At 36.3% G+C, this 13,725-nt stretch overlaps 1 protein-coding gene across 3 annotated transcripts in view; it reads left to right on the top strand.

Moving 5' to 3' along the window:
- The window catches only part of Lnpep (leucyl and cystinyl aminopeptidase), a 90,758-nt gene that overhangs the window by 59,416 nt on the left and 17,617 nt on the right, over nt 1-13,725 (top strand). For all 3 annotated transcript variants that reach the window (XR_011373719.1, XM_070031026.1, XM_070031028.1), the window contains exons 11-13: nt 119-207; nt 7,526-7,709; nt 9,214-9,370. Coding sequence is in view for 2 of the 3 variants with exons in the window: in XM_070031026.1 (XP_069887127.1) it covers nt 119-207; nt 7,526-7,709; nt 9,214-9,370 (430 nt within the window). In the remaining variant the exon portion in view is untranslated. The remainder of the gene's footprint in view (nt 1-118; nt 208-7,525; nt 7,710-9,213; nt 9,371-13,725) is intronic.

The following is a 13,725-nucleotide window of genomic DNA, read 5'->3' as shown; positions in this document are numbered from 1 at the left end:
TGTCACAAGATTACCCCTTTCTAGGAGCACTTTGAAAAATTTCACCTTTCTGCTCCAAACTCAGCAAATCATGAAAGATTGGAAAGAGAAATAATACTTCAATGTTTTCTTTTTACAGCTACCTGTGGCATATTCCAATCTCCTATGTCACTGATGGAAGAAATTATTCAAAATATCAATCGGTGTCATTACTGGACAAGAAATCAGGTTTGACTATAATTAACATTTGATAAAAAATAAAAAATAAAATTTTAAAAAGCTGACCAAATACCAGATAAGAGATTTGATTTCCAGTGTGTATATGCTCTGAACTGGTCCAAGACGTCACTAAAATGAGGTTGATTCTATATATGCACAGAATTAGTCCTTAGTTGTAAGGTATATACAGAAATTTGCAGGGAATGTGCTGACTATCTTGGTAGAAAATAGTAAATGCCTTATTTTTATGTTCTGGATAAATAACCTTTTTTATAAACTAAGAAGGAATAAAGTAGAGTAGATTCTTTTGTTTGGGGGGGCGGTTCCGGTCGTGGGGCCTAAACAGCCTGGGCACTGTCCCTCAGCTCTTCAACTCAAGGCTTTTTTCTTTTTGCTTATGTGGTGCTGAGGAATCGAACCCAGGGCCTCATGCATAAAAGGCAAGCGCTCTACCACTGAGCCACCTTCCCAGCCCATAGAGCAGATTCTTAAAGCACTAACCTGTTGTCTACTTCCTACAGGTGGTATATGGCAAATTCATTGACATAAGTATGGTTGATGATTTATGGGACCTACATTTATAGTAAACACTTACTATAACATGTCCTGTATATATAGAATACTTTTGGTAATAAAAAGTTGAGGTAAGAAATTATGGTAGGCAGGGATGAAAGTGATCATAAAATTTACCGCATACCTAAAACTAATTCAAAATCTGAAACTTAGAGCACCATACAACATTCAAAATGTTTCAGATTTGGGAGCAATTCAGATTCTGGATTTGGGGTGTGTAACCAGTAAAATCTGTACAAATAGTACAAAATCTGAAACAAATTCAAATCAGAAATAATTCTGGTCCCAAGTATTTCAGATAAAGGATATTCAATCTGTATATGCTGACCCATAAGGAGTCTATAAAAAGCTTTCAACCATCTGTTAAATGCCACTCTGATATGCCATACCGTGTATCATTTTAATTTACATACTAAAAGTACATACAGCTCTTTAGTTCTGTAGGAATTAGTAATGATGTTTTAGATTTCTGAAAAAAAGAGGAAATGTTCTTGTTTGAATTAGAAGCTTATGTTTAAATCTGTATGCTTGAAAAGTAAATATACCTTTGAGACGTGAATAGAGCTAGATTGCTTGATTCATGTTTTGGCCTAACCATGTATCCCTTGTGTGATTATAGGCGAGTTATTTGACTTCCCTGAGCCTCATCCTCTAGAAAGTAAAATAGAGATGGTAATTATACCTACTAAATAGAGTTGTGAAAATTATGAGAGTTTGTTTATATATGAAGCTTCTAAAATAATGCCTGGTGGGTGATAGGTACTGTAGAAATGTTAACTTGTTATTACTAACATTATTCTTATTGAAAAAGCTTGTCTTTAAACATAGTTTATCTATGTTACATAAAATATGTTAAAAAGAACAAGATTTACTCTCATCATAAGTATTCTATTAAGTTTTTCTTTGCATTTAAAAAATAATTTTTCTACCTGATTGAAATCATCATGTACGTGTGGTTTTTGTAATGTGCCTTAAAAGAAAAAAGACACAGTATGTGGGGCGCCAGTGGCTCATGCCTGTAATCCTAGCTACTCTGGAGGCTGAGGTCTGAGGGTCACAGTTTGAAGCCATGTGGGTCAGGAAAGTCTGTGAGACAGTTATCACCAATTAACCACCAAAAAAGCCAGAACTGGAGCTGTGGCTCAAACATTAGAGTGTTGGCCTTGAGCAAAAAAGCTTAGGGATAGCTGCCAGCCCTTATATTCAAGCCCCAGAACTAGCAAACACATACACACATACACACTTACATAATAATAACGATAACAATAGTAGTAGTAATTGACTTAGCCTTCCCTTGTTGATAGATACTTGATTCAATATTTGTCTTTAATCCTCCTTTTAAAATCCTTCAATAAAAATTATAAACCCAACATATTTTTTCTATTATATAAACTGTAATGCTTCTCAAAAATGAAGACAGTTACCTGTTGTGATCTGGTACATGTGACTGAATTTCCCTAGGAGGTAACAGTGGACAGTGCCCTCTGAGATATTGGAATGTGCCAGTTTCATTGACACTTTACTACAGACTGCTGTGTAGTGGTGCTGCTACTGTTACAGTAACAATAGCAAGTCTGGGTATTTAAACAAAAGGAGCAGTTGGTGGTACTGTGCTATCTTGATTAATATAACATGGATGTAGGCAAGGAAATGCTGCTTTCTCTCATAGATCAAAACTCTAGATTCTAATTCAGCCTCAGGCTGCTAGTCTATACTATTTGAGCCACAGCTCAGCATCAAAACTTTAACCTTTAAAGGGACGTTAGAAGGACACACGCTGTTACCCAAGAGAGAAAGAAATAACTCTGCCTCTTTGTATCTAATATCACAGCTGAAATATGGCTGGAATATTTAAAAGGAGCCAATGAAGAAACACATTAAATATTTGTTGGTATTAGCTCTTTTAATATGTGACCTTGTTAAATTCCTTTTGAAATTCATACTTCATAAGTTCGAATTATCTTCTTTAAACTTTATATTTCAAAAGTGACTCAGGCAACCATGATCCTTACCCTCAATGGGGATTGTATCTAATATGGGCATAGGTATAAAGGAAGCAGTATGTTCACTATATTGTGAATAGAAAAGTAGAGAATGTTATTTGAAAATATAAGTAGAGCATCAACCTTATGTGGGTTGAGGGAAAGCTTCGCTGGAGTAAGCAGTCTTTTGTCACTGTGACAGAATAAGAAGTAAGAGACATTTAAGAAGAATGATTTCAGGTCTGGGAAGGTGGCTCAGTGGTAGAGCACTTGCCTTGCATGCATGAGGCCCTGGGTTTGATTCCTCAGTACCACATAAGCATAAAGAAAAAAGCTGGAAGTGGCGCTGTGGCTCAAGTGGTAGAGCGCTAGCCTTGAGCTGAAGAACTGAGGGACAGCGCCCAGGCCCAGAGTTCAGCCCCATGACCAAAAAAGAAGAAGAATGATTTCTGTTATTCAGCCCACAGTTTCAGAGGTTTCAGTTCACTGCCAGCTGGCTCCATTGCTTTCAGGCCTGTGGCCAGGCAGAGCATTGTGGCAGAAAGACATGGTAGAGACTGCTCACCTCTTCACAGCCTGAAAGCATGTCGTTGAAGGATGTATTTTGCTCTGACCCCTTCCTGTCTCTTTTGCTTTTTGCTTCCTGGCTGTGATGAGATGAACAGCTTTTTCCTCTGCCATGTCTTTCTCCCACAATGTTCTGCCTTGCCACAGGCAAGATTCTTACTCTACAGGAATCTATAAAATATAATTAGCTTAATCTAGAACTGAATCTGGGCCAATATACAATGAAAGCAATATCGGTTACTTCCCTTCTTAATCTTTATTTTCTCTTCTATTGCTGCTGCTATAATTCAAATTTGGAAAGTCCTTGTTGAAAATGTTATGTTCTTAAAAAAAATATGTGACCTAAGATCAATTGAATCTTCTTGGTTTCTAATACTCTGATGCTTAATTCACATGCACTCTTAAAGTGCATTTTCATATTTTTTGATCTTGAAATGTAGCAGACAGGGTGACGATAGGCATGTTTTTATGTTATGCAAGTTTAATACGGTATTATTATGGTGCACGCATGCTCTGTACTGGGGCTTGAACTCTGGCTTCAACTGATCTTTTTCCCTCAAGACTAAGCCACTTGAGCCACAGAACTAGGTTTTTAGCGGTTAATTGGAAATAAGAGTGTCATAGACTCATGCTTGGGCTGGCTTCAAACCACAATCCTCAGCCTTCTGAGTAGCTAGGATTATGGGTGTGAGCAACTAGTGCTGTATTTCAAAATTCCTACTTCCTATTAGTTTTAGGGTTGCTCTATTAATTCATTAGTTTAATCACATAACAATTATATTTTGCCAATATCTTTATGGCTTTTTCCCTATATACATGAATTTTGAACAATTATTTGTTGTTTTTCATAAGAAAAGCTAAAAGGTCCATTTTCAAAGCTACATATTAAGGAATATACTGCAAATGTTTCTTTCTCCTTTATTCCTACTTTCTTGTCTTACTCTCTTTAACAATAGGAGAAATCTAACAGAAAAAAATGTTTTTTAAAAACATGTAACTGTATTGGAAATATTTCTGTGAAATTAAAAGACATAGCAATAGCCAAGCACAGGTGGCAGTGGTTCATGCCTGTAATCCTAACCACTCAAGAGGCTGAGATCAGAGGATCTTGGTTCCCAGACAGCCTGGGCAGGAAAGTCCAGAAGACTCTTATTTCTAGTAAACTCAGAAAAAGCCAGAAGTAATGCTGTGGCTCAAGTGATAGAGCACTAACTTCAAGCAAAAGGAGCTCAGGGACAGTGCCCAGGCCGAGTTCAAGCCCAGGATTGGCCAAAGGATAGATAGATAGAGAGAGAGAGAGAGAGAGAGAGAGAGAGAGAGAGAGAGAGAGAGGAGAGACCTAACAAGAAGGAAGAAGAAGGAAAAGGATGTAATTAAAATGCTTACCATGTGCCATTAGTGTTCTTGTTGCTTGCTTCCCTATTGAGAAAGGGAATGAAGCTGGGATGGTAATGCCTGGTAACTGGGGTGGGGGTCCTACAGAGGAGCTACATGTGTCCGGCTAGTCCTCTGGAACAAATGGACATCAAATTTTATAGCTTTGTAGAAAAACATGTTTTTGTTTCCATTTTAATGTTTCTTTGTAAAACAGTAGTGGATTTCATACCTCATTGGTTTTTGAAAAAAATCACAATTAAGATCACTTCATCTGGGTTTCTGCCATTTAGGATTGGAGTCACTTGTTCTTATTTTTTTCCAATTCAGTGGACTGTAAAAATGGAACTGTTAATCCTTTTATAAATTAAAAGCATATGAGGGTAGCTTCATCCACATGTAAACTTCAATAGTTACCTCCCTTGTGTGCAAATCTATTATTTTTTGATACCTGTGGTTTTCATTCTAGATCACTCAGAAGTCCTGAAAGAAATTCTTTAAACATTGATTCTTTAAACTGTGACAGTTCTCCTGCTTTATGCTCTTGGCTGCATTCCTCAATATTCATTCTGTCAACTTGATGACCATAATAATTTCAAAGATACTCTTAGCTCTATTCCTGTGCTCTGCCATCTGGACTTGGCTACAGCATGGCATGTTGCTTATCAGCCAAGATACTTGGTATTTCATAATTCCCTGCCCTTATCTGCTGCAGTAATTACCATCCCTATTCCTTGTCTCCTTTTCTATGCACTGGAGACTTGGGCTCTTTCACTTTTCCTTTCTTGAAAAATGCTAAGAATTGTTTGTATTAACTTGGAGAATGCTAATACTTTTGGAAGAACTAATAACACTAATTTTATTAGTCATAAGTTTGCTAAGAATAGCTCAAACTATTGCCATCACAAATATTCCTTAGAAGCGCATTCTGCATTTAATCTGATTGATCTTTTCCGTATGTCACTATGTCAGCCATACAATAGAAATTAGTACTGACTTTCTCAACAAGAAAGAATAATATGTCCTATTAAGATGTATGTAATCAAGGGCTGGAGGCATGGCTCAAGTGGAAGAATATCTAACTACCTTGCAAGTACAAAACCCTGAGTTTAAAAGAAAAAAAGTCTTTTCTCTCTTAAACAACTTTTATACTAACAATAGACTGAAGTAACAAAGGTAATTTGATGTATTTGACTAATTCGTGTATTTGAAGCTGACAAGCAATAAAACTATAGGTACTAATATGTACTTCATTTTAAAATTGTGTTTCTGAAGCATTTCATAACTGCAAAATTTTACTAAAGAACTATTATAATGTGAAATGTTAGCATCTAAATTCTTCAAATAGGAGCTGTAGTAGGTCTTGAAATGGAATATTAAAGGGTATTTAATACTTGAAAACTACATATAAAGAAAATGGAAAAAAGGAGGGAGACCTGGTAGTTGAAACTGTGGGATAAATAATTGCATGTAATTCCACTGTATGATGTATATTAGTTAAAACACATATAGAAAAAAGCTTGACAAGAAATACACTCCAAGATGATAACAGATTGGATTATTTCCCTGATCTGTACTCTTCTTTATCTTATAATTAAAAATTTTAAAGTATTTATTACTTTGAAATAGGATTATATCAGAATTATATACATACTTCATTCAGATTTGATTTGAAACTCTTTCCCATGTCATAACCATCACTTATTAATTTGTTCATTAATTTAATCAGTATCTTGTTAGCACCTGCTAGGTACTTTGCTCTGAGGACTGCAGTATTAGCAGTAACAAAACAGGAAGCACAGAGGACTTATATTCTAATAAATAGTGAATCTCTGGGTACCTAAAAACATACTGCTATTACAATGAATCCATATTCTTGTTGCTGACTTTTAAAAGTTTTTTATTTTGTTGTCGGTTCCTCATTACTTGTATTTTAGTTGAAAAAATTCCATAGAAATTTCTAACAATTGTGCCAGCATTTATATATCTAATGGTAGGGGTCCAAAAAGCACATCTAACATTTCTATTCTTTTATGTCAATTATTTCATATTTGTGCCCAGGGAAGTCTTAAGCCTTCCCACTCATATATTTTGCTAGCTTTGAATCATGTAACTTTTTGAATCGTGTAACTTTGCTTTATTCTTCCTTTACAAACATTACAAAAGGCAAGACTATAGCTGTCTATTGTTTTCTCCTCCTGCCCCACTCTATATACCTTTGCCCCTCATTTCTCAGCCAATAATGAACTTGGGAACAAGTTTAGTACATGGATACCAAACATAAATTCTCTTAGGGTCATAAACACTAAAGGTCCCCCCAAAACTTTTTCACCTGGCTAACACTTATGTGTGCTAAAAAGAACAAATCACTTAAAAGAATTGCAGTTCTGTTGTCATTTCTTCCAAGAAACCTCACCCTCTCTTTGGGGTGAAATATTTCTCCAAGCGAATGTTACATTTTCTTTTTCCATCAGTGCCATTCACATGATATTGTACTTTATTACACCATAAAAGCAGAAACGTATCTACCTTTACCATGTGTGCTCCATTGCTAACCCAGAGCCAATAATGTATGATAAATAAATAAATCTTCAGTGAATGTGTGGTGACCTTTGTTAAAGTGAAAATAACTGCAGAAAGGTACAGGTAGTTAAATATAAAACTGTGGGTTGGAGATTAAGCTCAGTGGAAGAGTACTTGCCTGGCAAGTACAAGTACCTGAGTTTGGTCTTCAGTTCTGAAAAAAAAAATGTGGTGTTTCATCTGATAACAAACAAAACACCCTCTGTTTTCCCTTGTGTTCTTACTTAATGTCTCATTTTGTTTCTCAGGTGTCATCAACCTTACAGAACAAGTGCAGTGGGTCAAAGTCAACACAAACATGACTGGCTATTATATTGTACACTATGCAGATGAAGACTGGGCAGCACTGATCAAACAGTTGAAAACGAATCCTTATGTTCTGAGTGACAAGGACCGAGCCAATCTCATAAACAACATCTTTGAACTTGCAGGGTAGAGTATAATTGGTTTGCACTATTGTTTATAAAAACTGTTAGTGAAATTTTAAAAAAAACAACAGTTCAGAAATGGTTGAAAGTACTGGTAAGTGTGACTCAGTTACAATTCATTTTCCAAGATGAGGGAAATGCAAGAGCTGTCCTTTGCTTGCAGAGAATTTATAATCTAGAAAGATCAACTAAAAAACAAAATGCCAATAATTCAGCCATGTAAAACAGACTTTAATAATAATTCAAAACTAGATATCAGCAAGTAGGATGCATATTTTTCTGAATAAGTTATTGTAGGAATTCAGGCTTTATGTTGTTTCATAAGAGAATTATCAAGCATTGGTTTGTGTAAGTGTGAAGTTTAGCTTTTATCCATGGGTCTGATGCACATGGCTGGTGGTCTGAGCCTCTGTCTGTTTGCTCCTCCTCATGCACTAGAGAATCCCAGTGCCAAGAGTGGCAGTAGCCTCTTGTAAAAATATCCTCTAAAGAGATTACCAGTTGAGATTGATAATAGGCCTAGAAGCATAGAAAACATTCACATGGATCTCATATGACTATACTCGACCTTCCCATTTTGGTTTCTTCCTTATGAAGTAGCCTTCTTATACATAACACCGTGACCACCACTGCTGTAATTCTACACTGATTAATTTTTAAGTGGATCTTTCCTTAACAAATTATGCAGAAAAATTCCATACAAAAATAAATACTTTTTTCTTTTCTTTTCTTCCTTCCTTCCTTCCTTCCTTCCTTCCTTCCTTCCTTTCTTTTCTTCTTTGTCATGGGGCCTGAACTCTGGGCCTGGGCGCTGTCCCTTAGCGCGTCAGCTCAGGGCTAGTGTTCTACCACTTGAGCCACAGCACCACTTCTGGCTTTTTTCTTTTTGCTTATGTGGTGCTGAGGAATCGAACCCAGGGCCTCATGCATGCAAGGCAAGTGCTCTACGACTGAGCCACCTTCCCAGCCCCTCTTTTTTTTTGTGTGCAGCATTTGGGGCCTGGCACTATCCAACTCATGGCCTGAATACTGTCCCTGCACTTTTGTGCTCAAGGCTAACAATATATCACTTCAGCCATACTTCTGCTTCCTGTTTTTTGGTTATTAATTGAGATCTGTCTCTTAGACTTTCCTGCCAGGTTGGCTTTGGGCCTTGAACCTCAGATCTCAGCCTCCTGAGTAGCTAAGATTACAAGCATGAGCCATTGGCACTCAGAAAACTTATTTTTCTCTAATTTTTTCTCATCTAAGACATTGTCATGCTGTTACTGAGTCAGTGGCACAGGTGGCTTATGTAATAAAAAATAAGGTATGATGTGTATTTAAAATTCAACTTTACCCATGAACAACTTAAAAGACAGTAATCCGAGTTTATGCATTACAGTATTCCACTCTAAACTTACAGTTCTCATCTACAAAACTTGCCATCCAGCCATGCTGCTTTCCCTCCAGCATGCCTAGAGTTCTGCATAGCGCATCATGTTTACCTTTCCTATTGTATTCTTTAGCCTAGGCAAGGTGCCTCTGAAGAAGGCCTTTGACTTGATTGATTATCTTAAAAATGAGAACCATACTGCACCTATCACTGAAGCCCTGTTCCAAACAAACCTCATCTATAACCTTCTTGAAAAACTGGGATACATGGATCTGGCTTCAAGACTAGTGGTAAGTCTGCCTTTTGGCCAGTTTCTATTGTTGGCTGCTCTTAATATTGTTCCATTCAGCTTATACTGAGCTAAAAACAAAAACAAAAAAAAACAAACCAGCTGAATTCCATTTTCTTCATTTTCTTGATTCTGAAATTTTTACTTTAAATCAAATCCATTGCTCACCATGATAAAGGCTTCCTATGAAGAAGTATTATTTCAGTATTAAGATACAGTACTAAGCTCTCAAAAATGAGCTTATATGAAAAGAAAATGTCTCTATTGAAGAGCTGTTTTCTTTTTAAACAAAGAATGCTTGAAATGGACCCTTTGTTCAAAGTCAGCATACCTATTAATTCCTAGTCATCAGTATACAAAGGCAGTTGCTTGTACTAAAAATACCCTGCTTAAGCTTCTTGCTGATTTTCCTCCAGCGTGAAGTGATACTTGTGAGTAGAAATGTCTCAGCAGGCACTATAAAGGATTCTTGATACTGTACGTTACCTTAAAACCAATCTTACTGGAGGCATGGCTAAAGGAGTAGACGGCCTCCCTAGCAAGTGCAAAACTCTTAAGTTCAAACGCTAATATTGCTTCAAAAAATAAACCAAAAAATCTTAACAGTTGTTATTTTAGACACTTTCAATACTGAACTGCTGGTTGACTCTTTAAAAGCTTGGGAAGGAATGATAAACTATTTATATCAATTCTCTAACTCAACATATTCCTGGCATGCTCTGTAAGTTGGTTTTTCAAGATCCCAGGCAAAAGCAAGTTTTATGAAAAGGACAGAAGTATTGGACTAGGAATTAGAATAAGTCTTTTGTAGTTTTGGTGACCTCTCTGGCAAAAGGAATGGCTTGGGTTAAATCATTTTTTTGAAAGAAACTCTCTACCTGTCTTGTCTTACTGCACAATCATCTGTGGTATGCTGTCTTATCACGTGCATGATTCTCCCTGAGGGAGGACCTCTGGACAGAGATGAGCCATGTGGAATTGCAAAACACCAACTCCCCAGAAGTTTCTGATCTGATCCCAAGAGAGACTACCTATTAGTGAGAAGATAATGCTAAATAATTTCTGAGATCTCTTTCAATAGTTAAGATTTTTAAAAAATCATTTTCCATTCCATATCAGCTCTAATAAGAACAAGTACTGGGAACATGACCTGGCCCATAGTGACACTAAGAAAATGTCATTGATCTTAAAACACATATTTACCCTAAGGTCCTTCTCCTTTATCCACCCTGAGTCCCACTCTAAAGAAGTATGTTCCTTATAAACATAAAGCATTCTAGGAAACTGGGAACTACCTAGCATGAAGATGCAGTAAGAAAAAAGTTACTTAAATTTTAATAGTAAAAGATTCCAAAGGCCCAACTCCTTGAATTGAGTTTAATATCTTTGCTTTCAAAGACTAAAAATGAATAGAATTAGTAGAGAGAGGCATGAGGAAAAATACTAACTAGCTGAACAGCTTCAGAGTAGATAGATATTCTGCCTCCTTTTAGGATATACTTAGAACCAACAATAGTCCTTTTGTAGTGGGATAAAATATGAGTCTCATTTCTTGCTACCTGTATTACATTGAATAGTGTTTCCTCTCCCTCAAATTCATGTCTCTTTGAAACCTGAGGATGCTGTAGTATATGGAAATACATAGGCCCTTTGCAGGTACTATCAGGTTAAAACAAGATTATACCCAGTTGCCATCTAATCTAATGACTGGTATCTTCAGGACACTAGATTAAATTTCAGAGACAAAGGTGCATAGAGAAGGGCATGTCAACAATGGTAAGACTGAGTTATGTATCCATAAATCCAGAGATGCCATTGGCTACTGACAGACACTTGTAGTTAAGAGGAAGTCATAAGATAGATTCTTCCTAGAAGAAACAAATCTTACCTATGAGCACCTTGACCTTGGCCACTAGCCTCTGGAACTATGACAAAATAAACTTCTTAAATGTTTTTCCTTCCTTCCTTTCATTTTTTTTCTTTCTTTCTTTTCAATCTTTCCTTTTTTCCTTCTTTCCTCTTTCTTCTTACCTCCCTCCCTCACTCCCTGTTTCTTTCCTTCCTTCCTTCCTTCCTTCCTTCCTTCCTTCCTTCCTTCGTTCCTTCGTTCCTTTTTTCTTTCTTTCTTTTTCTTTCTCTTTCTTTCTTTCGTTTTTCCTTTCTTTCTTCCTTTCTTCCTTTTCTTTCTCTTTCTGTCTCCTCTTCTCTTCTCTTCTCTTCTCTTCTCTTCTCTTCTCTTCTCTTCTCTTCTCTTCTCTTCTCTTCTCTTCTCTTGCTTGAACTCAGGGCCTCTCATTCTTATTCAACTTCTTTGCTCATGGATGAGACTCTACCACTTGAATCATGAAGCATGATTGGAGATAAAGTCTTGAGAAGTTTTCTGCCCATGTTGTCTTTGAAGAGTGATTCTTACATCTCCGCATTCTGAATAGCTAGGATTAGAGGTGTGAGCCACTGATACCAGATAAATTTCTTTTATTTTTTTAATACCAAAAGTATAGTAAGTTGTCATGGCAGCCCTAGGAAACAAATGTGCTACCTTAACTGGTATTGAGTTGATATAATACTAATCACCTCCAAAGTAATTCTATAATTAAAAATAAATACATTAAATGAAATAATTCTTGTCGGATAATTAGATCCCCATATTGGAAAAACGGGTATCTACTCTAAAACATAACCACAAACCAATTCAAGATCCACCATACATCTATGTGTGAAAGGTAAAATTTATGTTTTCATAAGTAAACATAATGTCTTGGTATAAGCAAGATTTATTTAGCTAAAGCCAATTTTACTTTAGCTCATCAAGAGGAAGAACTTATTTCTTTTAAATTTGTACTCTAATCTTGTAACATCAAAATTCTCAAACTATAAAGTTAGATATCAGGGACTCCTACCTATAATCCTAGCTACTCTGCGGACAGATAAAAGGAGGATCACACTTTGAGGTAAATCCAGGCAAAAACGTTTACAAGACCCATTCTCAACCTATAGTTCAATATAGTGATGCATGGCTGTTGTCCTAAACTATGTAGGTTCCAGGCTCACCTGGACAGAAATATCTTCAACACTTCATCTCAATAGAAATAAACTAGATGTGGTTGTATATACCTGTCTTGACCCATGGCAGATCATGGTTCAGCCATGTACCAGACCCTATCTCAAAAAATAACCAGTGCAAAAAAAGGGGGGCGGGAGGTGGGGAGGCTGGAACAGTAGACTGCCCGCTAAAACAAGCAGCAGACCCTGATTTTAAATCCCAGTATTCTAAAAACAAATAAAAATTCTCAAACTCTGAAATCAATTTGTAATAGGAGTTGGGGTGGCCAGACCTTTCTGTGTCTATGAATCCAGTGTTCAAATGTGCTAGGGTCTAATATTGTTGTCTAATTTGTTTTTATGCTATTTTAATCAGAAAATTATGTATTTATTGGTATGAAAACTACAAATAATGTGGCACATCTTGTGATGTTTTTGTGGAGTTGTGGGTAGAGTCTGGAGATACATTTAAATTGTGTTAAATTGTTCTCATCTGAAGTTAATGTCAGAGCATAGCCATATTCCTATTTTATCACTTACAAATCTCTTATTCTCTTATATATGAGGTATGGGTGGGATAAATGCTCTACAATAAAAATTGACATTTCACTTTTAAGAAACTCAGTTGACCTAGGAAAGAACTCCCTGGGCGTATTAGTGTAAAATTAAAGCAGTAAATCAAAACATAATATATAACATCAGGGCCAGCATCTTTCCCTGTTTTATTTTTAAAATCATTTTATATTATTGTTGTTACATTTTATTGCATATCCAGCATTTGTAGCTTATACAACCTATCAATTGATTACTACTCCTCATGTCCTGTTTTTACTTTATGAAATCATAGGATTGGGTTCTAGAATTCAGAAGAGTAATGGGGAAACTCTAGGAAAACAGGCTTTATTTATAAAATGGAAAGGTAATTTTTAAAATATAAATATTGAAAATATAACTTGTGGCTGGTCATCATAGCTCATGCCCCTAGTCCCAGCTTTGTAGGAGGTAGAGATCAGATGGATTACAGTTCTAGACTAGCCCAGACTGAAAGTTAACAGGATGTTTACCTTACTAAATAAGTTACTTATTATGATAGTACACTCCTCTAATCTCAGCTATGCAGGAGCTGTATGTAGGAGTAGCACAGTCCAAGGCTAACCCTAGGCAAAAATGAAACACTATATGAAAAACAATTAACAGCAAAAAGTGTTGGGGTAAGGCTCAAGCAGTATAGCGCCTGCCTAGCAAGTATAAGGCTCTGAGTTCAAACTCCAATATGGCAAAAACAAAAAAAAAAGAAACTATAATCTGAATTAC

The sequence above is a fragment of the Dipodomys merriami genome, unplaced genomic scaffold (assembly GCF_024711535.1).
Source record: "Dipodomys merriami isolate MVZ:Mamm:240054 unplaced genomic scaffold, mDipMer1.0.p SCAF_20, whole genome shotgun sequence".
Classification (NCBI taxonomy): domain Eukaryota; kingdom Metazoa; phylum Chordata; class Mammalia; order Rodentia; family Heteromyidae; genus Dipodomys; species Dipodomys merriami.
This window is presented reverse-complemented; position numbering and strand designations above follow the sequence as displayed.